The 27,903-nt window shown below is 43.7% G+C and overlaps 1 protein-coding gene across 2 annotated transcripts in view; it reads left to right on the plus strand.

Annotated features, from left to right (window-relative positions):
* Positions 1 to 27,903, plus strand: part of MYO10 (myosin X) — a 240,395-nt gene that overhangs the window by 156,675 nt on the left and 55,817 nt on the right. For both annotated transcript variants that reach the window (XM_047767779.1, XM_047767788.1), the window contains one exon: positions 700 to 780. In XM_047767779.1, the coding sequence (XP_047623735.1) occupies positions 700 to 780 (81 nt within the window). The remainder of the gene's footprint in view (positions 1 to 699; positions 781 to 27,903) is intronic.

The raw sequence follows: 27,903 nt of genomic DNA on the forward strand, positions 1-27,903 counted from the left end.
GTGTGGGAACTTCGATAGGCCAAGGGTGCAGCCCTAAAAAGACCAAAAAAAAAAAAAAAAAAAAAGACAGAAATACTAGCATGTCTGGAATTTGCTTTTCTACAAGAAGTGGGCGTAGTATGTACGGGGGCAGGGGGCAAGGGAGATGAGACTAGCCGGGAGCTAACACTAATGATGCTTCGGTAAATGTTAAAAATTCTTCACAGTTAAAAAAAAAAAAAAAAACCTTTAAAAAAAGAAGAGACAGCAGTATTAGGGAAGATTGCTCTGCCTGGTAATTTGAAGATAAGAGTAAGAGATTGTGTCCCAAAGGCCAGTGAGGTACTAGTATAAGCTGTCATTTTGATGGAAATAATTAGGAACAACCCCAGTGGGAGAGTGAATACTTCTCAGGTTTTCTGTCCTAACATTGAAATATCCCTGGGTGGTTTTTTGCTGATTAACGGAATAGTGTTTTGTTTCTTGGTTTTTGTTTTTGATGGTACTGTGTCCAGGAAGTAATAAATGAGTTTTGTATATGTAAAGTAATTTATGTGACAGTTATCTTTGCTTTATTTTATATTAGAATGACTAGGTTAAAAATAAAAACTCTACTTGGATTTATATTGTTTTCTTGTTTCTGATGAGTACCTAGGTACTGAGAAATTTAAAGACAGATATGAGAGACTAAATCAACATATACGTTTTCCTTTCTAATAGGACTCCCTGCATTCCTTGATGGCAACGCTAAGCTCCTCTAATCCTTTCTTTGTTCGCTGTATCAAGCCAAACATGCAGAAGGTAAGATTTCCAGCCATTCTAGACTGAGACTGTGTCTTATTTAAGGACACCTCCTCCTGGGGTGGTTACTTGCAGATAAGGTTTCTCCAAGGTTTTTTCATTATAGGAGGTTGGACATGTATATGACATGATCATAACCTAACAGTCAATGGAAAAAAAAATCCCTTTGTCTTTTGGGCCTGTTTGTCTGCTTTTGAATGAAGCTATTCACTATGTTTTAGAGAAATCTAGTTTTATTTTATTTTATTTTATTTTGTCTTTTTTTTTTTTTTTTTGCTGTTTCTTTGGGCCGCTCTCGCGGCATATGGAGGTTCCCAGGCTAGGGGTTGAATCAGAGCTGTAGCCACCGGCCTACGCCAGAGCCACAGCAACGCGGGATCCGAGCCGCGTCTGCAACCTACACCACAGCTCACGGCAACGCCGGATCGTTAACCCACTGAGCAAGGGCAGGGACCGAACCCGCAACCTCATGGTTCCTAGTCGGATTCGTTAACCACTGCGCCACGACGGGAACTCCATCTGCCAACGAAATCTAGTTTTAAAAGGAAATATTGTGAAGCCTTTGGTTTTGTTTGTTTGTTTATTTTTAGCATTGTTTTGCTCCAGAATGTGATACAGCTTTTTAGAGAAAATGGTTGGTGTGGTTTTTGTTGTGGCTGATTTTTTTTTTCCATTTTATTTTCTTCTGCTTTATTATCAAAGATGATGACTGTCTGTATTCTATGTAGTAATAATAGATTTTAAGGACTTCAAATAGTGGGTTGCAACTAACTACAAGACCCCTGTCATCATAAGTTTTTGTGTCATGTCTCTGTGTTTTAGCTTTTTTTAATTAATTTATTTTTTTATCTTTTTTGAGGGCCACACCCACAGCATATGGAGGTTCCCAGACTAGGAGTCTAATCAGAGCTGTAGCTGCTGGCCTATGCCAGAGCCACAGCAACACCAGATCCAAGCTGTATCTGTGATCTACACCACAGCTCACGGCAACGCTGGCTGGATCCTTAACCCACTGAGCAAAGCCAGGGATTGAACCCTCAACCTCATGGTACCTAGTTGGATTCATTTCCGTTGTGCCACGATGGGAACTCCTGTGTTTTAGCTTTTTAATGCCATAGCCTGATTGCTCATTTTTAGTTTAAGATGCTTGCTTATAGGAACCACATTATTGAATTCTGTCTTCCACGAAGGGGAGTAATTGTCTTTGGTGGGAAGTAATCTGTTCGTTTTGTTTCCTAGCTCTGAGGTGTGATATTAATAATTTGGCGTGTGTGGCATAAAGTGACTGGGACTGGGGATCTGTAGAAGATCTGTGATGACAATTTTATTTAAATCATCGATGCTGGTAGCTTAAATAGTAACTCTTCTTTCCATTTTTTTTTTTTCAAATTAATAGTAAAATGTTTTAGGGTATCAGAAAATGGCAACTTTTAGCTTTTTTGACATAATATAGAAAATTAAAACATATAGTAACCATGTCCAGCCTGGGTCAGCCGGTTTATATCCACTTGCTGTGCTTTTGTAAAACCCCAGTGGGCAGGATCTGCAAAATAAGATAAATGGGCTTTGCATTTTGGGTCTACACTCCCAAGAGATGTTTAACCTCTGCCTGTGTTTCTTTCCACTTTTGACAACGGGGCTAGTCATACCATATTTTAACATTTGTGGTTTTCCACCAGTTTAAGGTCTTTGGGCATTGAGATGCATCTTAAAGCTTTCGATGAGGACAAGCTTTAGTGGGAAATTTTCCCTCTTCTGTGGCCCAGTAATGGTGCAGGTTGTTTTGTTTTGTTTTGGTCTTTTTCATTTGAGGGCCGCACTGCAGCATATGGAGGTTCCCAGGCTAGGGGTCGAATTGGAGCTTTAGCTGTTGGCCTGCACCACAGCCACAGCAGTGCGGGATCTGAGTGGCATTTGCCACCTACACTGCAACTCCCAGCAATGCTGGATCATTAGCCCACTGAGTGAGGCCAGGGATCGAACCTGCGTCTTCATGGGTGCTAGTCAGATTCATTTCTTCTGAGCCATGACGGGAACTCCCAATTGTGCAGTTTTAGAGCCACTGGCAACTTAGATTCTATGAAATGGAGGGGGCCTGCCATGCCGATCCTTATTTACAAGGATAGAAATTTTAATTTTAAAAAACTCAGTCCTCTTGTTTTTGTTTTCTTTCTTGGATAGTATGGAGTTAGTTTTTCCTTTAAATGGTGATTGCCTCTGAAATAAGGCCTGCCTGAAAACACAGAAGCAGACGGAATATCGAAGAAATTGCCTCTTTTAAAAAAAAAAATTACTTAAATGTCTATTTCATTCATTGTTAAACTTTAAAAATTCCAGTGAAAACAGTTTGCATGCTTAATTTCCTCTCCAAGAGTCCCAAATATATCTGATAAATGTCAGAAACATTATAGTCATAGGAAATGAAATGAGTTATTACAGCTAAATTCAAAAGCAAAATGATAAAAAGAAATCACCTCTTTTTAATGTTTATTTTTCCCTGCTGGGATTTTTATTGTGTTTTAAAAAATGAGCCAACCCAGGAGTTCCCATTTTGGCCCAGCAGGTTAAGGACCCAACATTGTCTCCATGAGGTTGCAAGTTCAATCTTTGGCCTCACTTAGTGGGTTAAGGATCCAGGGTTGCACAAAGCGATGGTATAAGCCAGCAGCTGCAGCTCAGATTCCACCCCTAGCCTAGGAACTTCCATAGGCTGCAGGTGGAGCCCTAAAAAGAAAAAGGAAAAAAAAAAAAAAAAGAGCCAACCCAGCCTCCTGGTTCCATTTCTTTTGGCACACAGCCCTTCCCACCCCCTGATTTGTGGCAAGCACTAATTAATAACACACCAAGATGAGCTGTAGAAGGCTTTGAAAAACCGTCTCAGGACCATTTTAAAGGCATTGAGCAAATCAGACATGAGAACTGACTTGTTTGAGGCCTAAGATCTGGGTGTGGTATTAAGTGTGAACGGGCTAATTAGACTATAGAAATAGTAAATTGTGACTCGCTCAGCATCATTTGGTTCCATTGAGACTGTTCCTGGTGATGGGACATGAAATGTATGATGACAACTCTCCTTTGGAGTTTCTCAGGAATTTTCTTTCGTCCTAAGGTAGATGCTTCTAGAAACTTAACAGGGAATGTCTTGCTGACCTCTGTCTCTGTCCAGAGATGGGGAATGTGTATTTCTGTTGTGGAAGGATGAGGCCGCCTGCCCTCACCTTACGTTCTTGTCCAGTCAGATGTCTGTCAGGGGGTTCAGAAAGATGGCTGCAGATGTGTGCATGTGGATGTGTTCTGTACATCATCCAGGAACATAGAGCATGGATTTGGGCAGCATGCAGACACGGCCCCGAGGGCCCCAGGCCTATGGTATGGGATGCCTCCTCTCCTTGGCAAGTGTGGGAAGCTCAGAATGGACACTCAGGCCCAAAGCATCTAGAAATCCTTCTGTGGGAATATCACAAGGTTTTATCACTTGAGATTTATTTTTTGGCTGCACCCATGGCATGTGTAAGTTCCCTGGCCAGGGACTGAACCCGAGCCACAGCAGTTGCTGTCCTTAACCACTAGGCCGCCAGGGGGCTCTTCTTATTTGGAGTTTTTATGTTTTGCTTTGAAAAACTGGTATAAGTTGGGAGAATGTAACTGAAATGCTGGAACAGTTATGTCAAATCAACTCTCATAATACATGGGCATTTGTCTCTTTGTGAACAATTTGTAGCTGTATCTGGAGTGTTGCATAAAAGACACTTCTCTAGCATGGCTGAGAAATCCTCCTGGCACGAAGTTATGGAGAAAATAAAGGCATAGCTCTTAGTGGGGGCTGGTCTGCAGCCAGTCCTTGGCCTCAAGGATGCCCTTCTCCCCTTACCTTAAACTCCTGTTTCCTAAGGGCAGACTTGTCCATCTGACAGTTTTAGTTGGCGATGGGGCCTCCTGGCTTTGTTCTGTTGTGGGTTGCTTAGGCGGCAGTAGTTTCTGGCTGGAAGTGTCCCTGCCCACCATAGGAGGTGTCTGTATCAAAGAAAACCCCCATCGCCTCCCCTGAATTTCTCCTCAAGGGCGTCCCATGGCCTGTGACCTCTCACTTTGCTCCCTGCCTGGTGTTTTAGCAGATAAGTTCTAGTCAGAAAAGTCTGTCATTTAACATTCCTCAGGAAAACAAAAAACAAAAAAAAACCAAGGAGGTGCAGGATAGAATCAAAGAAGAGATGATAAATATCAGGAGAACTTTCCCAGGTGTGGGAACAGGTTGGCAGTGGTTTCCAGCCCGGAAGGTGAGGCTGGGCCTACTTGCTGCAGAAGCTGGGGGGCTGTGGTGTGGAACTTGCCTGACTGGCTCTCCTCACTCTTCCCTCTGTGGGTTTGATGTGAGGAGCCCTTGGGGCCTGGGGAGAAACATCCTTGATTCCTGCAGGATCATATTTAAGCTTCACCCCAGCATCATGGCATCCTCAAAGGTTCTGTCAGGGCTTCCCCAGAAAGGCAGGCCGTGGCTCACCTGGGTGGCCTGATGCTGGGAATTGTGAGGACAGACTTCTAGCACAGGTGGCCACATGGAGTTGTTTTATCTAAGGGAAGAGAAGTGTCCAGCTGAGGGGATTCTGGAGTCCAGGCCCCCAAGGAGGGAAGCCATGCAGTTTGTGAGGTGGACTGCAGTCATCTTAGCTGGGAAGTGGAACATCAAGCAGGAGAATGAAGCTGGGGATGCAGGACGGGCCTGGCTCTGGTGGCCATATTCCTAAAGCGCTGTCTCCAGGCCTTGAGACAGGAGGCCATGTGAACCGTCACACACCGAAGTCTTCCAGAAACTTCTGGGGAGGCCAGTGCTTTTCCCTTAAATCAGTCTGTGTCCCTCTCTTTCTTGGGGCCAAGGTTGGTATCAGATTAGGTCCCTCTTTTTGGCTGCAGTCAGGCCACACGTCAACTGAGAACACCATGCTGACATTATAGAAACAAGCCTTTTGTTTCCAGAGGCATCATGATTTGATGAATGGCTTCATGAATCTCGCATTTTTTTTTTTAGGTAGTTTTGGTTTGTTTTCTGGTTGTTTATTTGTTTGTTTTTGCTTTTTAGGGCCACACCTGGGGCATATGGAGGGTCCCAGCCTAGGGGTCCAGTCAGAGCTACAGAGCTACAGCTGCCAGCCTACCCTACAGCCACAGCAACATCAGATCTAAGCCAGCTGTTACCTACACCACAATTCATGGCAATGCCTGATCCTCAACCCACTGAGCAAAGCCAGGGATTGAACCCGTAACATCATGGTTCCAAGTCGGATTTGTTTCTGCTGCGCCACCAAGGGAACTCCTGCCTTGCACATTTAATTCTTGGATTCCTATTTGTGTGATCCAGGTGCTGCCTGCAGCCCCCCCCCCTTTTTAAAAAAAAAAAAAAAAAAAAAGAGTCCAGACATTTCACTAAAAGGTTATGATATTGTAGCACATTTCCTATCTTGAATTTTTTGTCCTATTTTATTCTTCTAGACCGTCTCCCCTCTCATTTTATTCATCTTATTTGTCAGGAACCTTACTGAACTTTATTCCAATGACTCTTTATGTTTCTTTTGAGGCTTTGGTTTCTCTACCCAAATCCTATTTTCCTAATAAGGTATTCTGAGTACAGCTTTCCAGAACCTGCTCTTCCATCTTTGAGCCTGGTGTCCAGGCTGCCGCATGTGCTCAGTGAACATTAAGTTGAATTGCTCGTAAAAGGACACTCTGGAGGTGGTCATGGTGTGTGAGCGCTTGACTTTGACAAAGACCAAGCTTATGCACCATTCCTTCTGACACAGATGCCATTCTAGTTCATTTAATTGATTTTTGGCCTTGGTTTGTTTGTTTGTTTCTGGATCATCTTTGATTTGTGCACTTGGAAGTTATCCTAAAGATACACCAGTAGGTCAGTATTAGAGTGATGTCCTGACTGTGACCTAGTCTTTCTATGTTAATGTGTTATTTCTCCTCCTCTCCCAGCTGACCCCTTTCTCTGATGCATCCCCCACCAGGGTTTGGTGCCCTTTTGGAACAGCCAAGCCCAGCACTAGCGACTCATTTGCAAACACTTTGAGGTGGGCTCAGTGCCTCATACACTCCCAGAGCTCTAAATGGGGACCCTGTAGGGCGTTTGGACCAGGAGTTCTACATGTGCAGATCTTCCAGATAACAAGGGTTTGGTTAACCTGAAAGGTCAAACACTGGATGTTAGCATTTTGATCGAACTTTCTGGAATTAGACATTATTCAGTCCAGGCATTATCTCTTACTATATTTTGTTGGATCAAAGACTCCCGTGGTTGTAAAAGGCACCATTATGTATACATCACTCTGAAAGCAGAAGCTCTGCATACTTAACCAAGGTACAGTGCAATCTTATCACTAGGCACTTGCTTTTTGCCTTGCAAGAGGTATAGCATAGGGGTCATTTGTCCACCATAAATAATAGCTTCACTAATAACATGGCTTCACCTCATCACTCTGTTTCCAGGTCTTTCTGCATCACTCTGTTTCCAGGTCTTTCAGTGACTTTCCATTCACTGGCCTTTAGAGAGGAAACTGTAGACTACGTTAAAAGGACAGCTGGACTCAGTGGTTCCAATAGTGCCCGTGATTTTCAAAGACAGTGGAGGCTGTGATGAAATCCATGCACAGCCGGGTGTGGAATTACGTCACGATGGATGTTTGGATGTCAAGAGTCACAGACACACTCAGGTGTATTAAGGGGAACATTTGCGTTAAGAATTGATGAAATGTGGAGTTCCCATTGTGGCTCAGAGGGTTAAGAGCCAGATGTAGTCTGTGAGGATGCAGGTTCTATCTCTGGTCTCGCTCAGTGTGTCAAGGATCTGGCATTGCTGCAAACTGCGTAGGTTGCAGGTGCAGCTTGGATCTGGTGTTGCTGTGGCTGTGGTGTAGGCAGGCAGCTGCAGCTCCAGTTCATCCCCTAGCCCTGGAATTTCCATATGCTGTGGGTGTGGCTGTAAGAAGAAAAAAGAATTGATAAAATATGGTCTGTTTTATCCCCTTTCCGTGAGACACAAAGATCATCCTCCCTCTTTGTAAATAACCTTCAGGGACAGAGAATTTACTCTCTGCTTCCACCTAAAGGCAGCGTATTGTCTTTTGTTTGAAGCCCTTACTATTTATGGGAAAGGCCGAACTTGGACTGACTGAAATCTGCATTTTTGCATCTTCCATTCACTGGTTATCGTCCAGTCACTTGAATGATAGTGAAATGTCAAATGTTCATTGTTGTGAATGGGCCAAATATTTTTAAGCTCTTAATTAGTATACATGTCCTTGCTCTTAGTAAACAGATTCCTGTAGGAAATTTTATTTCAGGATTTTCAATTACTCTTATTAATATCTCCAGGTTCTTTTGGGCAGGTGGGTTTGGTTGAGCCTTATTACTGACCATGCTTATCTCATTCATATTTTTTTTTCTATTTCTTTCTCTTCAGCTGTTTTCCTATGGCTGCATTTACCACTGCCCATTGGCCCCTGCCCCACCCACCCTAGATACACACCCCTCCCACCCACCTCCGCCTGTGCACTTGTGGGGTTACATGCAGAACTTGGTGATTAGGTCATTGATTGGTGCCTGACGACAAAAGTATAGGTGACTCTGCTCCCCTCCCGCCAAGACATGGGCTTCAAGGTACCCTAGGTCTGGTGCCTCCTGATGTTGGAGAGTTAAAATGACTCTGGCTCGGATCGTCAGTGTCGGAAAGTGAGACACCATGAACACAGGGAAATCTTGCCAAGGCTCTTCTGCAGAAGGGTGCAGGTACTCAAAAAGCAAAGAAGAAAAGACCCTCCCTATTTATCCCTAACACAGGTGGTGTGCCTGTCCCCTTCCCATTGTTCAGGTCAGGGTGCACATTCTTCCCGGTTGGCTAATTGAAACAAACTGTTGCTGGGAGAAGAGGTAAAGAGAAGGGGGTCACAGGAGGGTGTTTCAGCCAAAACCGGGGCAAAATGGAGTAACCAAGATTTTCTTTTATAGGAAAGACATATGTTACTTTCCACACTGATGCGCCCTGGTCGTGCCGGTGTGGGAATGCTACTGCACAGCCGCCCAGGTGCAGGGCACATAAAGCACTAGGATGAAATCGAAATAGGTGAAAGGTGTGTGCCTACGTGTCTGTGCAGCCTCTGGGCACCGAGCAGTCAGGTGGCCCTGGGATTGTTTCCTTCTCCCTAAGATACGTTTAGTGATGGAGCCTACTTAGGGGAGCAGTTGTAGGTATTAAATGAGGTCGAGCAGACGTGAAACAGCTACACTTCCCTGTGCGAAACAATCCATCTCGCCTTGTGTGTTTGGGGTGGAAAATATGCTTACTTCATCCTCGTGCTTTCAACCCCCGATTTAAGCTGAATCCCAGGAAAAATCTTGCTGTTCCTATTACCAGACCTTTTCCTTTTTGAGTTTAGTTTTAAATCACATACCTTTGGTAAATTGTTGTAACTAGCTTCTTTTTTCTTTTAATTTCCTTTAGTCTTTGACATGGTTATGGGATGAACATTTTAATATCTTTTTAAAAAATAGACCTTATTTTTTTAGAAAATTTTAAAATTTACAAAAAATTTGACCAGCCGGAGAGTACGCATATCACTCTCCTCTCCAACGCGTGTGCACGCGCGCGCACACACACACACACACACACACACACACACACAGTGTCTCTCACACTTTCCTCTATTCTTCACATCTTGCCTTAGTGTGATATGTTTGTTATCGTTGTAAACCAATATTGATCCATTATTATTGAAATCCAAAGTTAAGGGTCCCTGTGTTGTAAGACTCTTCGACTTTTGATAAATAGGTACCTTCGTGAGGTGTCAAAATGTTAAATGCTCATAATCTATTTCACGACACAGTGAGCATTTTTTCCAAGTAATATTTCATAGGAATAGGAGAGTTTCTGATTGCCCGGACGAAGGGTGAAGATTGAGAATGAAGTTTTTATGACCCATGATCAGATCCGAATAACACTGCTTTATGGAGAAGAACCTAAATGGAACAATGGAGAAGGAGAGAAAGCATAGGAGAACCAGGAGCTAGGACTTTTTAGGACTATCTGGATTATCAGACTGATACCTCCCTACACTCACTTTACAGCCTTTTGGGATGATTCCACTTCTTTGCATCCTTACTGGAAAATGCCCACTTGGCATTCAGTAATCTTCCTTGATTCTGAAGGCCATTCCCTCACCTCCTCTCCTGTAATGGGAGCACACATTGGCAGCATCTTCAACTTTGCAGAACATCACATACGCACAACCTATAAAAAAAAAGGCAGCTCTCCTTTTTCAGGAAATTTTAGTAGAGGAAGCATTAAAGCCACCATTCTTTTCCCCAAACAAAACAATCCCACTAAACCTCTCAGTGGTCACTTGAATCCTGTTTACCAAGTTGTCATGGCAACTATTCAGGAGCGCTATGCAAAGACCAGGATAAGTAGCCATAAATGAAGCAGGGGCTCCAGGGAGGGGTGCTGTTCTCCGGTGGACTTTCCAAGGTCACAACTAAATTGTTTGCTTTTGGCCAGGGCATTTTTTTTTTCTTTGCAATATTAGTCATCTTTTAAAATTCGGAGACTTTGGACCTCGGATGTGTTTGCACATTTGTTGGCGCCTATAAAGTGATTCGTCTGCTGCTACAGTCAAAAGTGTCTTCAGCAGTTGCTCTCCTGCCAGCCTCGCCAGGCTGGACTTCCTTTCAGTGGAATCAGGAGTTAAGCGAGCAGAGCCCAAGACACCACATAAAAGCCTGGGAACAGCAGCAAGCTGAAGAAAGCCTGTTTTTGTGTCTGTTGGCTCAGATGCACATAGAGCAGACTGCTAAAGATGCAGCCATTTACAGTGGACAAAAGCTGAAGGGGGGAAAAGAAACTCAAGGTAGGGATTTTTCTCTTCTTTGCATGCTTAAAAGTTCCACGGACCTTGCAATGATCACAGTAGTGTAAAGTTTTGCAGAGGAGCTTTTTAAACCCAGGGAAAACAGGTTTTGCCTTCTCTCTGAGCACCAGAAGTGTTTAGTTTCTCAAGTGGGTAAGTGCTGATTTTGGTTGCGTCTGCAAGTTTTTGAACTAATGTTTTGTGAAAACAAAAGACATAACCACTTAGATAAGGTATTGATAATGTGTTATATTTGGGGAATGGAATTCAACTTTTATAGGAAAAATCATTTTTAATATTAGGTTGCAGTGGAAAGTGGTGAGTGGTGGTTTCTTTTGTTTGCATTTGTCATGTCAGAATTTCCCTTGAAAAGATGACATGCTACAGTTTTGCAGCTTTTTCTTGCCTTGTTCTCTGTGGGAACCTTTAACAAAGCCAGTGTCTCTTTAAGCTGTGTTATAAATTGGTCCAGTCATAGGTCGGGACTGGGAGAAGTTACGGGAGTTGAACGGTCATCTGTTGAATAGCATGTGCTTGTTTCACGCAAGCATCAACTTGCTTATATTTTGCAATCTGCCTGGAGAAACCTGAGGAGGCTCTTTTTGCTGAGATTCCCCTCGTCCCCAGAGTAGAAGTCCCTACCTAAAGAACCTGATAAAGAAGTGTCTGAATGCTAATCTCTGCCTCAGCAGCCCCTTGAAAGCGTTCATCGGATTTCCATTCAGTTGCTAAACGTGCCCTTTAAGGGAATGAGTATTTTAAATGTGAAGGCAGTCTTTCATATTAAATTGAGTTACATTTAAAAGAAATGAATAATAATGGGGCTGACTGCCACTTAGCTCCTTCTGCTTTCATGGAAATAAATTTTGGTTTGCCAAGGGAAAATGTTGGAATGTTTTTTCTTTACCATCAGTTTTTTTCAGTCTTACTCTGACGTGAAATTAATAACCATCCTAAGAGAAAGATGTCGTGGACGTCATCTTCAAGGGAGAGCCACCTATTTCTGGCGCTTTCACAATGGTCAACTTGCGGGTTTTCTCACCTGTATTTCTGTGTATTTCTATGTGGGTCCTCAGCTGCAGAATCCCACTGTTGTTGGCAGTGAGGGAATGTACTTACTGTCTCTCGGATGAGTGCTGTGGCACAATGAAGGGCACAGCCAGAAGGCTCTGTGACTGGAGAGCTTACCCCCGTCGGCTCTGCTTGCTTTCCACCTGGGAGCTGCCATCTGCCTAGATGGGCTAGCTGTTTGCCCCTGTGCCCACCTTAAGGGATAGCCACGCCACCTTCCTGCAGCCCTTGGGTGGTGCCTTTTTGCTCTGACCTCAATGAACTTCATGAATAGCAGCCAATCAGAATAGCAGCCGAGTCCAACTTTTGAGCCAACCCCAGACCCCAAAGCACCTGTCAGTCACAGGCAGACTGTGATTGTGTATGTGTATGTGTGTTCTAGTCTAAGTGGCCCCATGTTAACATTTTTACGTGCAGCCCCCTTAATGAGTGATTTTTGTTAGTGACTTGGTTGTAAAACTCCCCACTGCTCCCCCAGCATCTGCTCTGAGGATCACCTCTAAAGGCCGTGGGCTCCCTTCAGGGGCTGTGGAACAGTGGGTCTTCGTTGCGGAGACGAGAGGGTGGGAACTGGGGATGGATTGCAGTGTGATGCTTGCACTCAGAGTCTGATTTGGACTCAGAGTCTGAATGTTGCTGGATTTTCTCCCAGCCTTGGAGAAAGCTCTCTGCCTTTGCTCTCTCCTCAGCATCCCTGTTTTGGCCTTTGGCCCTGGGGAGTTCCCCTGTTCCTTCCTCAGATCAGCTCTTTCCCTGATATTCAAAAATACTACTACCATGAATAGTAACTATAATAAAAACATCGTTGCCATCGTTATGAAGATTTTGGCTCCACCCCGCCCCGATATAAAGGCAGTATTTCTTGATTATAAAATAGGTGGAAAATTCGCAAAAAACCCCTCTTTAAATTAGTTACCTATGATTTTACTACCCAGAGACAATCCTGCTTACATTTTGTAGTATATGTACTTTTTTCTTTAAATCAGGATCATCTACCCCAATTATGTAACATCTGTTTTTATTAACTTAGTATATCTTAAAATATTCCCATGCTTTTTTTCATGACTGTATAGAATTGTCAGTGGCTTTACTTTAAGTCAGATTTCTATTATTGGATTATTTCCTTTATTTGTCATTGTAAACAGTGCTGCTTGCTGTATCATTCCTGTGTGTAGGAGTTCTCTGGTGGCTCTGCAGGTTAGGATCCAGCATTGTCACTGCTGTGACTACGGTCATTGCTATGGCGTGAGGTTTTTGTTTATTTATTTTTTTAAGGCCGCACCTGTGGCATATGGAAGTTCTGGGCTAGGGGTCAAATGGGAACTGCAGCTGCTGGCTTACACCGCAGTCATAGCCATGCAGGATCCAAACTACGTCTGCCCCCCACACCTTAGCTCGTGGCAGTGCTGGATCCTTAACCCACTGAGCAAGGCCAGGGATCAAACCCACATCTTCATGGATACTTGTCAGATTCTTAACCTGCTGAGCCATAACGGAAACTCCATGGCGTGGGTTTAATTCCTGGCCTGGGAACTTCTTCATGCTTCAGGTGTGGTCAAAATAAAAATGGATTACTTGTACTTCCTCTTTGCAGTGATCTCTCCAGGATTATAGTCCTACTTGGAGTTCCCTGGTGGCCTAGCAGTTAAGGACCTGATGTTGTCAATGCTCTTGCTTAGGTTCCTGGCCTGGGAACCTCATGTTATCCACATAGCCAAAGACAAACAGAAATCCATGTGCGTAAATACTTGTGCTAAGACTGTTTCCTTAAGGTAAATTCTCAAAAGTTTATTTGCAGAATCAGAGTATGCACATTTTTATGACTTTGATGTGTACATTCACACGTGGCCAGCTTGTCCTTGAGCTATCAACAGGAAAAGTTTTTGCAATGTATAATGTTGGGTTCAGAGCCTCACTATGTAAAGAGCCCTTACAAATCAAGAAGAAAATAACAAATAATTGGTTGGAAAATGAGTAAAACACATGAACAAGAAATTTGTAAAAGGTGTAATGCAAATGGAAGGGAAAAAAAAAAACCTGGCAACCTCAATTGTATAATCAAAGAAACGAAACTTAAAATAGGGAGGGAATGGGATGGGCAGGGAGTTTGAGGTTGGTAAATGCAAACTGTTACATGTGGAATGGATAAGCGTTGGGGTCCTACTGTACAGCACAGGGAACTGTGTCCAGTTCCTTGGGTTGGAACATGATGGAAGATAGTATTGGGGTGGGGGGAGAATGTATATAAGTATGTATGACTAGGTCACTTTGCTGTACAGCAGAAATGGAGGGAACATTGTAAATCACTATAATAATTTTTTTTAAAAAAAGAAACTTCAAACAGTGAGATAATCTTGCTAATATGAAGATTGGAGAATTTTTTGGTTTTCTGTTTTCAGTAACACTTCCTAGGGTCTGTGAATACTTGAGGAAACTCCCAGTACATTGCTACTGGGAGTTTAAATTGTTGCAGCCTTTCTGAAGGACAATTTCATCCCCTGTTCGTCAGTTTTTCTCTCTTGGGCTATAAAGAGGTCCTTCTCTCAGAATCCCATCTCCTTGCTGATCCTTTGATTGTGTTTAGAAACATATATTTACTTATGTAAAAGAGAGAGGAGGAGGAAGTGCCTAGGAACTTGGCCAAGCTCCCCCCCAACCCTCAGCAGAGCAGTCTTCTTTTCATTGCTAAACATTTCTAGAAAGAGTCCCTTCCCATTCTCTTCTAAGGCTGTGCCACCAAAGCACCAATGCCTCTCTCCTGCTGAAAGCTTCTAGGTACAGTTCTCCTCGGCCCTGCCCTCTTAATCCCCACCTCCTACCCCCAGGGCTCTGGCATCACCAGCCGCACCTCCTTCCTGGCACTTCTCTGACCAAGCCTCCCCCCTTCCCTGCCCCTCCCCCTCCTGCTCTTGACTGGTTCCCTGGGTGTCAGCCTGGCCTGGCCTGAGGTCCTGCCCTCACCTCCTCACCTGTGCTCTTCCTGAAGCAAGGCTCACTTCTCTCCTTCTGCCCTCAGCCCAGGTGAGTACCTTTTCCACGTGTTTTCTTGTTTGCTTGTTTTTTTGTTTTCAGCCCCAAACCCTCCCCTAAACTTTGACCTTGGAGTCTGGTTTCACAACCCCCTCTTTCTCTGGGTCTCTGCTTGGCCAGCACTTCAAATTTCATTGTGTCCATAATTTCACATCCCTTTCCTTCCACCTCCTTGTTTAACCACGTTTTAATTTATCGGGGTAGGCTGGACTGTCTCAACCTCGGCACCGTTGACATTTTGGACAGGACAGTTCTTTGTTGGGAGGCACTACCCTGTGCCTTTTAGGGTGTGTGGCAACTGCCCTGCCTTTTACCCAGAGGTGCCAGGAACAACAGTCCCTCTCCCCCAAATGTTTACACATACCCCCCAATGTCCCCCACAGGGCAAAATTGTCCCTGGTTGAAAACCCCTGCGTTAAGGTGTCAATGCAGATTATTTCTTGGGGCTTATCTTTATTTTTCCTTTGCTCTTGCTAAAAAAAAAAAAAAAAAAAGAAAAAAGAAAGCATCTACCTGCAATTTAAGTTGTATTAAGCACTTGGTATAGCATTGAACCTCGTTTTCACTGTGGAATATAATGGTGAAAATAGTTATCATGTAACATTTTTCAGATACATTGCATCATGAAGTAAAACATGTATTACTGTTTCTTTTTCTAGTATGTAGTTCTAGAAAATTTAAAATCGTTGGGGGTCGGGGGCGTGGCGTGCCCTGAATATCAGCCCGCCTGGCAGGGTTACATAATAGCTCTGTGCTCTCCACTTGCTGGAATGAATGGCTGTCCTAGTTTCAGCCACTGTGAAAGGATAAAACGGCTCATTAATGTGTGCCAGATGCTTCATTTGCCAGTATTTTCACTTAAAAGGGAATACTGTTTAGCTTTGGAATTCTGTGATAGACTCAAAGTTTGCCTTTATGAAATGAAAGCGCCCCAGTTAGAAATATTGCAGTGTCTTATCTTCGCTCTTCTCCGCATTTATAACAGTAAAAATGTTCACCAGCAAACAAATGTTTTAGATATTGTGTAATGACTCTTTTTTTAAAAAAGCCTCTTTAGGAGTTCCCATCATGGCGCAGCAGAAACGAATCCCACTAGGGACCATGAGGTTGCGGGTTTGATCTCTGGCCTCGCTCAGTGGGTTAAGGATCTGGCATTGCCATGAGCTGTGGTGTAGGTCGCAGACGCGGCTCAGATCCTTCATTGCTGTGGCTGTGGTGTAAGCTGGCAGCTGTAGCTTTGATTCGACCCCTAGCCTGGGAACCTCTATATGCCATGGGTGTGGCCCTGAAAAGACAAAAGACAAAAATGTAAAAAATAAAAAAAATTGTAAAAGCCTCCTTAGATCCAAGAAAATGAAGTTCGAATATGCATCCTAAGTTTGGGTTGCTGAGATTTCAGTCTTTACACTTGAGGCACAGAATAAGGCTTTGAGTATGAAATCTTTCAGGCTTCCCTTAATGTTGTTTTCAAGGGGACAGTTTAAATGAGGTTGTCACCATACATAAGTAGAAGACGAAGACCAATTTTTCTGAGCTGGAATAACAGACCCCACCAGATTATCTGAGCCAAATGTAAAGAATCTTTAATATGTTGCTTGTAGTTTGAGAAGTTGCAGAAGGAAAATTAGCCTCGCTTGGCTTCTCTCCTTTTTTCTTTGGTTTGTTTTGGTATTAATTCCAAAAAGTTGGCCCCCCGTCGTTGATTCAGTGCCTTCGTTACATCAATTCCAATAAAGCTTGGACTGTTCAGTTGGCATTGAACTGCAGGTGCACACAGTGGCAGCCCTTAGAGCCTTTTAGTGGGGGCGCCTTGCAAATTAGGAAGACAAGGTCCTGTGTGGAGGTGGAAGGGCAGGTCGGACCTGGTTGTGATGTCGCATGATTCAGATTTCCAGGGTTCCAGCACAGCCTGTGAGTGCTGGGGCGTGGCATCAGAGGTATAGAAAGGTACCCCCAAAACTGCACATCTCAGTGCAGCTGACCATCTCTCAGACCAGCCATTGTCTGTAACCTCCTTGTATCAGCAAGGAGTGCTCCAGAATGCCTGCATTCTGGAGCGCTGCTTGGGGCATTTCCTGGTTTACACAAACCTGGGGCTGTGCCAATGTCGACAGAGTTAAAGCCTTTCCCTTCTCATGCTCGATTCAAAAAACTTAACTGCAATACAATTGCCACTTGTTCTCCATTACTCACCGTGCCTGCTCAGAGCTCATCCACTCTCCCTGTTACAACACGTTGATAAAAAAGTATTTAAATGATTGAGAAAGTGGTTTGGGAGTATTTGAAGGGCTTCTAGCAACCAGCCTGGGTGCACAGGCTTTTCTGTTCTTTGTTCTGCTTTGGTTAAACTAGCCTAAAACGCAGGTTGCATGCTCTTGAGTGCCATGGGGATTGTAAACTGCCAAGGATGCCAGAGCCTGGAGGGGCGCAAGTGGAGCCGAATAGACCTAACTGACGTATATCAGTAGATAAAGCAACACACTTCAGTTGAAGATTAACCAAGCTGAGGGGTCGGTTGCAAAAATATAAAAAGAAATGCATTGATGAATAGATCGTGTCTGAATCATTTCCGTTTCAGTTAATAAATCACAGACTGGCCTCAGATCAGCACTGACGAGGCCACAAAACTGATGGGAAAAGATATGGAGACAGACCCAGTAGGATCTTTTTTTTTCCTTTGTGTTTCCTTTTTTTTTTAAATATACTTTTATTTTTATTAGTGAATGGTTGATTTACAGTGTTGTGTCAATTTCTGCTGTACAGCATAATGACCCAGTCATCCATATATATATATGTATTATTTTTCTCATACTATCTTCCACCATATTCTATCTCAAGAGATTGGATAGAGGTCCCTGTGCTGTACAGTAGGACCTCATTGCTTATCTGTTCTAAATGTAATAGTTTGCATCTGCTAACCCCAAACCCCTCATCCATCCCACTTTCTTTCCTCTCCCGCTTGGCACCCACAAGTCTGTTCTCTATGCCTGTTTCTGTTTTGTAGATAGGTTCATTTGTGCCGTATTTTAGATTCTAGGAGGATCTTTGAGAGTGTTCACCAGTATGATGTTTCCTAGTAGTATTTCTAAACAGCACTGGTCCCATCTGGCCTGGTCCCAGTGTTTGTGGCCTAAATCACAGAATATAACCTCTAATACAAAGCTTATCCCCACCAGCCCAGTGACTCTGCAGCAGTCAGTTAACCTGGTCTGTTTGTCTACACATTGCAGTGCTCAGTGGCTTTCATAATTCTCAACGGTCAAGTTGATTGTATCACTCTTTGCTAGTAAATAAGGCAGTCTGTCCTGCAGACACTATATAGTAAACAGGATGCTAAAACGGGTTCATCTTTCACCATTTCTGGAATAAAACAACTAGCAGAGATGGATCAGGAGGCTGTGTATCATGGTGGACTGTGTGGAGTCTTGTAGGAAATGCCCTGCTTACTGCCTTTCACCAGCCCCAAGACATTGGTCATCAATTCGGGTGTTCTCATTGATGGAGTGGGGACAGAAGTCACCCATTTTTTAAGGTGATTATAGAGTTAAACATGATCATGTCTGTAAAACTCCTAGCTCAAACTCTGGCACATACTGGCCACTCATGGTCTTGGTGGCTGATTAATAAGAGCGATCATTTTGGTCACTCTGCAAAGAGACACCATGTGTGTGTTGGTGGAGCCTCTGATACTGACTATGTTGCTGTCTCAGCATAAAGAGGTGTTTGTTTCCTCTTGAACTTGGCTCACCACTTACTAATTCAGCACCACATCCTCAGATAGGACTTGTGAATGACATACATCCATTTGAGGGTAGATTTATGAAGACAAATTCAGGGGAAAAGTATTATCAGAACCCTGAGAACTTCTTTTTAACTCTAAGAATGGCGGCGTTCCTATTGTGGCTCAGCAGGTTACAAACACGACTAGTATCCATTGGGATGTGAGTTCGATCCCCAGCCTCGCTTGGTGAATTAAGCTGTGGTGTAGATCGCAGATGCAGCTCGGATCTGGCATTCCTATGGCTGTGATGTAGGCTGGCAGCTGTAGCTCCGATTCGACCCCTAGCCTAGGAACTGATATATGCCACAGATGCGGTACTAAAAAGCAAAAAAATGAAAACAAAAAACAAAAAGAATAAATCTAAGCCCAGGAACCATACCAAGTGTTAATAAATAGATTGCATCACTAAAGGACGTGGGTGCAATATGTCCTTCTAAGGAGAAAGAGTGCAATATTGTCATGCATATGTTTTCTGTTTCCTGTGTCTTTCTTGGGTTTTCTCATTGGGGCCTTCACCCAAGTAGGGGGCTGAGAGGAGCATCTTAAGCCTCACCACTCAGGAGCCTGACCTCTCAGTCTGGCTGTGAGGTGCTCAGACTCCAGCATGAACCGGTCTTGTTGGGGCCCCAGGGATGGGAATAACCTGGCCTTTGAGCATCGCCTGACCTCTCGTTTCCTAGCAACTTCCAACTGCTCTGAGGAATATTTTGTTGCGTTCCTAGTTTATCCCTAACAGATATTGGCTGTATCTAAGGCGGGCTAATTTCCCATTATGACTTGCAGACAGCCACTTTAATACATGAATAAGCAAGAGAAAGGAACTCCTAGGGAGCTGTACTTACCAGCACGCCTTCCTCACCAGGCCCTCATTTTCCTTTGGGAAAGTAAAATTTACCAAGGTCCTTCCCATATGGTGCCACTTCTCAGGGCAGACTATGCTGAATGGTTTTCAAGTAAATTCTTTATTTGATTTTTTCATGTCTTTTTTTTTTCTTTTTTCTTTTTATGGCTGCACCTGCGGCATATGGAATTTCCTGGGCTAGGGGTTGAATTAGAGCTGTAGCTGCCAGCCACGGCCACAGCAAGGCCAGATCTGAGCTGCATCTGTGACCTATACCACAGCAACACTGGATCCTTAATCTACTGAGTGAGGCAAGGAGTGGAACCTGGATCCTCACGGACACTCTCAAGTTCTTAACCTGCTGAGCCACAGTGGGAGCTCCTCCATTTGATTTTTTTTGTTGTTGTTATCTCAGATAGCCCATCAATGTAAATACTGATAAATATTCATTCATCAGCTCCATCCATTATAAAAGAGGTAGTTCCTTCCTTAGTAGAGTCTTTTAAGCAGATGTAGAGTGATGGCTTCCTCTAGTTCTCTTATATAAATGGGACAAAGTGATGGCATGATTTCTCAAGCTGCTTCCATCTCTCAACCAACATGAATCTGATGAAGTCACATTCTTTCCAATATTTGACATTTCTGGGTTTGGGCTCAATTTTTTCTGAGTTGCTGCTTTCATTTTCATACTTTTTAAGATAGTCCAAAGATCCCCATATGGCTTTTTATTTATTGGTCTTTCAGAGCCATTGTTTTCCTCTGTATCTTTTTTCTTTCTTCTTTTTTGGCTGCCTCACAGGCTAGGGATCAAATCCTAGCCGCAGTTGTGATGTATGTGGCAGCTGCAGCAATGCCAGATCCTTTAACCTGCTATGCGGGGCCGGGGGTCAAACCTGTGTCCCAGGGATGCAGAGACACCACCGATCCTGTTGCACCACAGTGGAAAATTACTTCCTCTGTATCCTAGTTTTTTAAAAAGAACAATTTTTTGGAACTAAGTGTGGTGAATGGTCTCTAGTTTCCAGCTGGTTGGAAGTTTTTTTCTCCACAATTCAAGTACGTTAAAGTAAGAAACCACACAAGCATAGTCTCCTGTTATTGTCTGTACACTGATTTACGGAGCATGGTGGCTTATCTTAGAACCTAAAAAGGTAGCATTGTAAAATTAGTAATTCTGGCCACATATTACAGCTCCTTTGGACAAATTTTCCTGGACGTTGGTGAATGACTGGTTCCTAGGTACATGCCTCTTTATTTCCTCCACATCTGCTGCTTTTCAGTTTTCTACCTCAGCATCCTTATCACATCATCATAACCTTGGTGACTGAATAAGCCGCTCAGCAAGTTTCACAGTGATTTCAGCATTTTCATGACTGATTTGAGCCTCCTGGCCAACATCGACAAAGAGCGACAGCTGCCCCCCTAATTTGTATTTCCCAGCATGGTTTTTCTGAGCGAGTCTGAATAGAGAGGACTGTGACCTGTTCAGTATGGTGAACGGAGACGTAGAAATAGAACATCGATGAATAGATCGAGATTCACGTTTAGTTGAGCAAGATTAAAAGACTATAATTACATTCCATAGATAAAATGGCAACAGATTATACCCAAGAGGGAGGCTGCTCTGTGAGAGTTTCCAGATGGGATTTATGCTAAGGTTTGGACCTTCTGTTGGCTTTACCACAGTTTGTGGTCTAATTGATTTCTTTTTAAATTGAAGTGTAGTTGATTTACAATGTTATGTTCATTTCTGCTTGTATAGTAAAGTGATTCAGTAATATATATATATACACACACAGTGTGTATGTGTATATATATATATATATATATGTAGTGTTTTACATCTGCTAGCCTCAACCTCCTAGTCCATCCCGCTCCCTCCCCCTTCCCCCGTCAGCCACAAGTCTATTCTCTATGTCCATGAGTCTGTTTCTGTTTTGTTAGATGGGTTTAGATACCAAATAGTAGTGATAGCATAATGGTATTTGTCTTTTTCTTTCTGACTGCACTTAGTATGAGAATCTCTAGGTCCATCCATGTTGCTGCAGATGGCATTATTTCATTCCTTTTTATGGCTGAGTAGTATTCCATTGTCTGTGTGTATGTGGTCTGATTTAGAGCCAATTGTTACTCCTTCCCTCCCTCTGCACTTTTTTCTCTTTGTGTTTTCCTGAGGGTCTCTTTCAATGCGCATTAATTGACTCAGGACCATTTTCTTAAAAATACTGAACTAGGAGTTCCCGTCGTGGCGCAGTGGTTAACGAATCCGACTAGGAACCATGAGGTTGCGGGTTTGGTCCCTGCCCTTGCTCCGTGGGTTAACGATCCGGCGTTGCCGTGAGCTGTGGTGTAGGTTGCAGACGCGGTTCGGATCCCGCGTTGCTGTGGCTCTGGCGTAGGCCGGTGGCTACAGCTCCGATTCAACCCCTAGCCTGGGAACCTCCATATGCCGAGGGAGCGGCCCAAGAAATAGCAACAACAACAACAACAAAAAAGACAAAAGACACACACACACACACACACACACACACACAAAAATACTGAACTACTGAACTCCTAATTTTATTTTTTATCTTTTTTTTTTTTTTCCTTTTGACGGCTACACCCAAGGCACATGGAAGTTCCCAGGCCAGGGGTCGAATCAGAGCTTCAGCTGCCAGCCTACGCCACCACCATAGCAGCGCCAGATCCAAGACACATCTGTGACCTACACCACAGCTCATAGCAACACCACAGCTCATAGCAACACCACAGCTCATAGCAACACCAGATCCTTTGCCAACTGAGTGGGGCCAGGGATCGAACCCAGTGTCCTGTACGGTTCGTTACTGCTGAGCCACAGTGGGAACTCCTGAATTCCTAATTTTAAATTAATCTGACCTGTTGAGAATGTAAATTTACCCTGTAACCTGCCCTCTTGTCCTTCCATTGTTTTCACTGCCTCATTCGAATGAACTTGTACCTTTTTTTCACATAGATCTCAATTTCTTAATTTCTCTTGATTGTAAAGCTCCTTTGGGATTTCATCTTCTTGCCTTAGTTGGATTCATTGGTGGGCCTATAATTTTGTTTTAATTGGGAGTTCAAGTCATGGCTCACCAGTTAATGAATCTGACTAGCATCCATGAGGATGCAGTTTCCATCCCTGGCCTTGCTCAGTGGGTTAAGGGTCCAGCATTGCTGTGACCTGTGGTATGGGTCACAGACACACCTCGGATCCAGCATTGCTGTGGCTGTGGTGTAGGCTGGCAGCTATAGCTCCAGTTTGACCCCTAGCCTGGGAATCTCCATATGCTGTGGGTGCTGCCCTAAAAAGCAAAACAAAAACAACAACAAAAATTGTTTGAGTTGGAACCCAGCACACGTGTCTTAACAGAGTGCCCAAACTCTAGGTGTCCGGCTTCCAAGTAATCACAAGGTGAGCCCAGGCATAAAACACCATCACAGGTCTGGGAGGAGATGTGAGTCATTTAGTCATGAACTTGGAGTGTCTGGAAGCTCCCTTGGCTCCCTGACCTCACCTCCCTCCAGATGGACAGCCTGGTCTTGAGAGTGCTCCTGTTCTCCTCTCTCTGCTTCTATGACTTGCTGGGCCACATGGAGAAAAGCTCTGTGATGGATTGTAGTGAGCCTTTGCGCCAGCCTCCTACCCGAGAAGCCTTCCCACACTCCTGAAACTGATGTCAACCCGCCCCCTCCTCCTGAATATGACCTCACCTTGCAATCCGGCCGAGGCCTGAGAACATCTCCACTTAGCCAACGCACCAGCCCTCCTCTGTAGTGTCCCTTTCTCTCTCTCCTAAAGAGTCAGGTCTTGGCTACGCTTTGAGTCCCACCTTCCTAAAACCAGCCCGTCCCAGGTCTCCTGCCTATTTGGCTGCTTCCAAAGAGGGCACCACCTAGTGGTTCTCACTGTGGCCGCAGAACCTGGGTCTGAGCATCCTATCTTTGCTTCTGACTTCTCTGACCTCAATTTGAACTTGACCACAACTCTGGGATGTCTCTCTGGCTTTGGCATAGTACACCAGCTCATGTTGCCCCTGCTGACCTCTGCTCCATTGCTCATTTACCTTCTGGGTATTTTTTGTGGGCAACAGTGTGAACCACCCTGGAGTTTTAAGCCGTAACTCAACCTTGCATTTTCACTGTGGATCTCGAACTTTCTGGAGTCTAAGCCCGTTCCCCATTGGTGTCCCCTCCTTCCCAGGGTGGTCCTTCCCTTCTTCCATAAGACCTCTTCCGTCTACCTACCAACAGACCATGCAGGTCTGTCACACACTCCTGATACCCCTTTTGTCCCTTTGAGCAGACCTCAACTCTTCAGTGACAAGACAAAATAACTCAGCCAGCAGTAACCCAAACAGCATATAAATATGTAAGGATCACATTTTATAAGAAGCCTTTGTGTAGAGGCTTCACAATATCAGGGCTTCACGTCAGTGCATCTGCAGTTGCCTTGACCGTTCCTCAGGGTTGCAAAATGGCTGCCATCACATCCTCAGAGAACATCCTTATTCACTTCTTTCAACAGATAGTTTTTGAGTATCTTTTTGTTCTTGGGATTCATCTCTGACTAAAACAAACAAAGGCTTTGGCCTCTTGAAGTAGCCATTTTACCCCTGAAAGGAATTAGGGCTGGGCCAAAAGGAAGCGGATCTCCTTTTATTAGGAAAAAACAAAATCTCAGTCGATTTGCCTCACATCTCCTGGTCCTGCATTTTCGGTTGGTTCTAGGGCCAGCCTGGGACCTGTGGCTGAGCCTCACTCCATGGGAAGTTAGGCAAGAGGGTATCTGGGAAAAGTGAATAGATTTGCAGGGCTGACTTAGAATGACTGCCTTCCCAGGACAGATGCCCTGAGCACTGTGGGAGCTCCATTAACAAGGGTGGGTTCATGGGCCACAGCAAGAGTAAAACTATAGATGAGCAGTGGAGGGGATGCAGATGGATGCAAGGAAATATAAAAACGTTTGGATTTTATTGTGTACAGTTCAGAGAACTTTTTTTTTTTTCTTTTTTGTCTGCCCCGTGGCATATGGGGTTCCTAGGCCAGGGCTCAGATCCAAGCCATGGTTGCGACCTAAGCTGCAGCTGCAGCAACACCTTAACCACTGTGCCGGGCCAAGGACCAAATCCCAGTGCTTCCAAGACGCCTCCATCCCATTGCTCCACAACGGAAACTCCCAGTTCAGAGAACTTTGGACAGAGATGTGATAGCAGATTTTCTAAACAGGCACTTTATGCTTGTAACAGCATCGAGGGAGGATTTCAATAAACATACTTTCCTTATATTTTTTGCGCCTGCTCTGATGTTAAACAGTAGAAAGGGAAATAAGTCTACTACTTCATGCAAAATTAGTAATAGTGTCATAATGGCAGATTTGTATACACATGATGATTGAGACATTTCTTGAAAGCATCACCCAAAATTGACATTGGTACCTTCTAGAGCAGCACTTCTCAAATTATATGTAGCAAAGGAAAAGTTCTTTTCATTAGTGCCAGTTCGTTGTGGACTGGTACTTTTGAAAAATAGAATAAAAATTATGCGGCCATGTCATCTTGCTATAAAAGTCCCTCTCACTTTTGGTGTCCATCTCATTACAGACTAGCAGCTGTCACAAGCCACAGTGGACTCACAACCTCATGGTTTTCTTACAAGAAGGAAGAGCACAGAGTCTAGTGTTTGCCAGTCACATGACCGTAGACACTGTGCTTAAGTTATATCCGATTCAGTCCCTCTGTATATATAACGAAATAATCTTTGCAACTGGCCCACGTGCCTTAATAGGGTTCTTTGAAATTTAATTAAAGTACTAAAACCCCTTTGTGCAGAGTCCCCCGTATTTAAATAAAAGATACCATTATTATGTTTCATTCAGAAAAGGAATCATGGCTTCCCTTCAGGGGTGCAAATTAAAGCCAGCTCCACTTTTAGCAAACCAGGGCTCTCATTTTTGCAGGAACACACTGCTTTCTGTCTTGCCCATGTGATGGCAGAGGGTGTCTCTGAGAAAGCGCCAGGTGCCCGGTCCCCAGAAGGGGCCTGATGTGCAGGCATGAAGGCCAGGAACTCCCCACAGGGTTTCCAGGGAATTTGTGGTCTGGAGGGAGGCAGAGAGGGGGTGTCTGCCTCTTGTCTACAGGAGAAGAGAGGAAAGCCAGCAGTGAGCAGTTCTCCATGCATGGCCAGCGAGAGGAAGGGCAGTCAGAGCAGCAGGTGCAGGGCTGGTTGTTCAAAGCAGGAAACCGGAAAGGAATAAGAATGGAAGAAAGAAGCCCTGGAGTAGGGGGGCTTGTATTCTTGTAACTCAAGGAAGCATTCGACCAGTTAAATACATGTGGTTTTCAGGCCGTTTGTGGGGTTTGGAAACAAGTGTGTGACATGGGCACAATGGCAGCTACAATTCAAAAGAGGAAATATCCCACAATCCAGTTAAAGTGCTTGGACCAGACATTGGGAGCTGTTAGACGTGTAGCCTTTCCAAGCATTGAATTGCCAGATTTGGGTGAAAAAAGAATGAGAAAGTAGGTGTTTCTCTTTTGGCCTATTCAGGCTAATTTTATTACAAACTCCTCCAGTGGTGTTCTGTTTCTTCATTACCTTGTAGGCAACAGAAGATGCTGCATTCAGTGGCTTGTTAAATATAAAACAGGAGTTCCATTGTGGCTCAGTGGGTTAAGAACCCAACATAGTATCTGTGAAGATACAGGTTTGATCCCTGGCCTTGCTCGGTGGGTTAAGGATCTGACGTTGCTGTGAGCTATGGAGTAGATCACAGACTCAACTCAGATCCCATGTTGCTGTGATGTAGGCCGAAGCTGCAGCTCTGATTTGACCCCTAACTCAGGAACTTCTATATGTCGCGGGTGCAGCCATAAAAAGAAAAAAGTAAAAAATAAAAAACAAATTTGGGAATTCCCTGGTGGCGCATTGGGTTAGGGATCCAGTGTTGTCACTGCTGTGGCTCAGGTTGCTGCTATGGCCCGGATTCGATCCCTGGCCCAGAAACTTCTGAATGCTGTGGATGTGGCCAAAAAAAAGAAAGAAAGAAATGTAATGTTTTTAGAATCTTCCAGAGTGACTGTGGAAAATAGACATAAATTTATTAGGAAAGTGAAATTAACATTCTGTTTCAGAGTCATTAGGTTGATCTTTTATACCCTATTTGAAATTAATGGAAATTCTTCATGTCTGATTTCTTTGTTGAGAGTCATTGGCCTCAGAAAAATTATTCATGAAGTCTTCTATTTCACATTATCTGTGTGAGTGTTGGTTTTCATCTTTGAATAATGGATAAAGTTTTCAAAGAGAAGTAGTATGTGACTTGATCCTTGTAAGTTTTGTGGTAAGATAGTCTGACAGCTCATTTATGTAAAAGATGCTCCAAGTATCAAGCAAATGCAGGTAGAATTATACTATTAAGCTTTGTTCTTTACTCTCCAAGTCCTTATAGAGCAGAGGTTCGGCCTGATTTATTAGAGCAGCACTGTCCAGTAGAAATAAAATATGAGTCATGAATGTAATGAAAATCTTTCCAATAGCCACATTTAAAAGTGTAGAAAGAAGTCAGCCTTTGTGAAATTAGTTTTAATAGTATGTTTTAGCCCAACAAATCCAAAACATTATTTTAGCATGTGATAAATTTCAAAGTGATTAATGACATGTTTTGCATTTTATTTCCATGTTGATCTCTCAAAATTTGGCCTCTCCTTACTATTAGAACACAATTCAGTTTGCAGTGAGTGCATCATTTCCTTGGCTTTCATTCTCCAACTCAGGGGTTTGACAAACTTTTCCTATAACTGGCAAGATCGTAAATATTTCAGGCTTTGCCATTGTCACGTGAAAGCTATCACAGACAATGCATGGCTGTGTTCCAATAAAACTTTATTTACAAAGCAGGTGGCAGGCCGGATGTGGCTCCAGCCCCTGCTTTTGTCAACCCTTGCTCTAAACTGAATGTATTGTCTCACTTGAGTTTTAATCTTCAGAAGTTGATTTCTGTTTTGGCTTAAGGTTTGCCACCAAGATAGCTATTGTGATGAATTTCATTCAGGAATATTTAGGGCAAATGTACCAGGAAACAAAACTCCATTGTTAAGTAATGAATAGTTTGGAACTGCGGGAACTTCCCACCCCACCTCCTGAACTTGCACCTTGCACAGGCGCTGTGTAGCCAGGGGCTTCTTGTGCATGCTTGGCCCTCACTCTCTCCTGGTCCTGTCTCAGAGGAGCGTTGTGACTCTAGATAAGTTAATCAACCTCTCTGTGTCTCGGGTTATGCATCTATAAAACGGGGGTGACAATGACTCGGAGTTGCTAGTATTATAAAGTTAGCATAGTGCATGGCACGTAGTCCTTGGTACTTATTGTTACTGCTTATAGTATTAATACTGCTACTACCACCACCGTCATAAAAATTCATAAATGCAAACTAGTCATTGCCCAAGAGCAGAGGTGCATCAACCACTCACAGATGATCAGAGCAGCTGCTCACA

Source organism: Phacochoerus africanus, chromosome 1 (genome assembly GCF_016906955.1).
Source record: "Phacochoerus africanus isolate WHEZ1 chromosome 1, ROS_Pafr_v1, whole genome shotgun sequence".
Classification (NCBI taxonomy): Eukaryota; Metazoa; Chordata; class Mammalia; order Artiodactyla; family Suidae; genus Phacochoerus; species Phacochoerus africanus.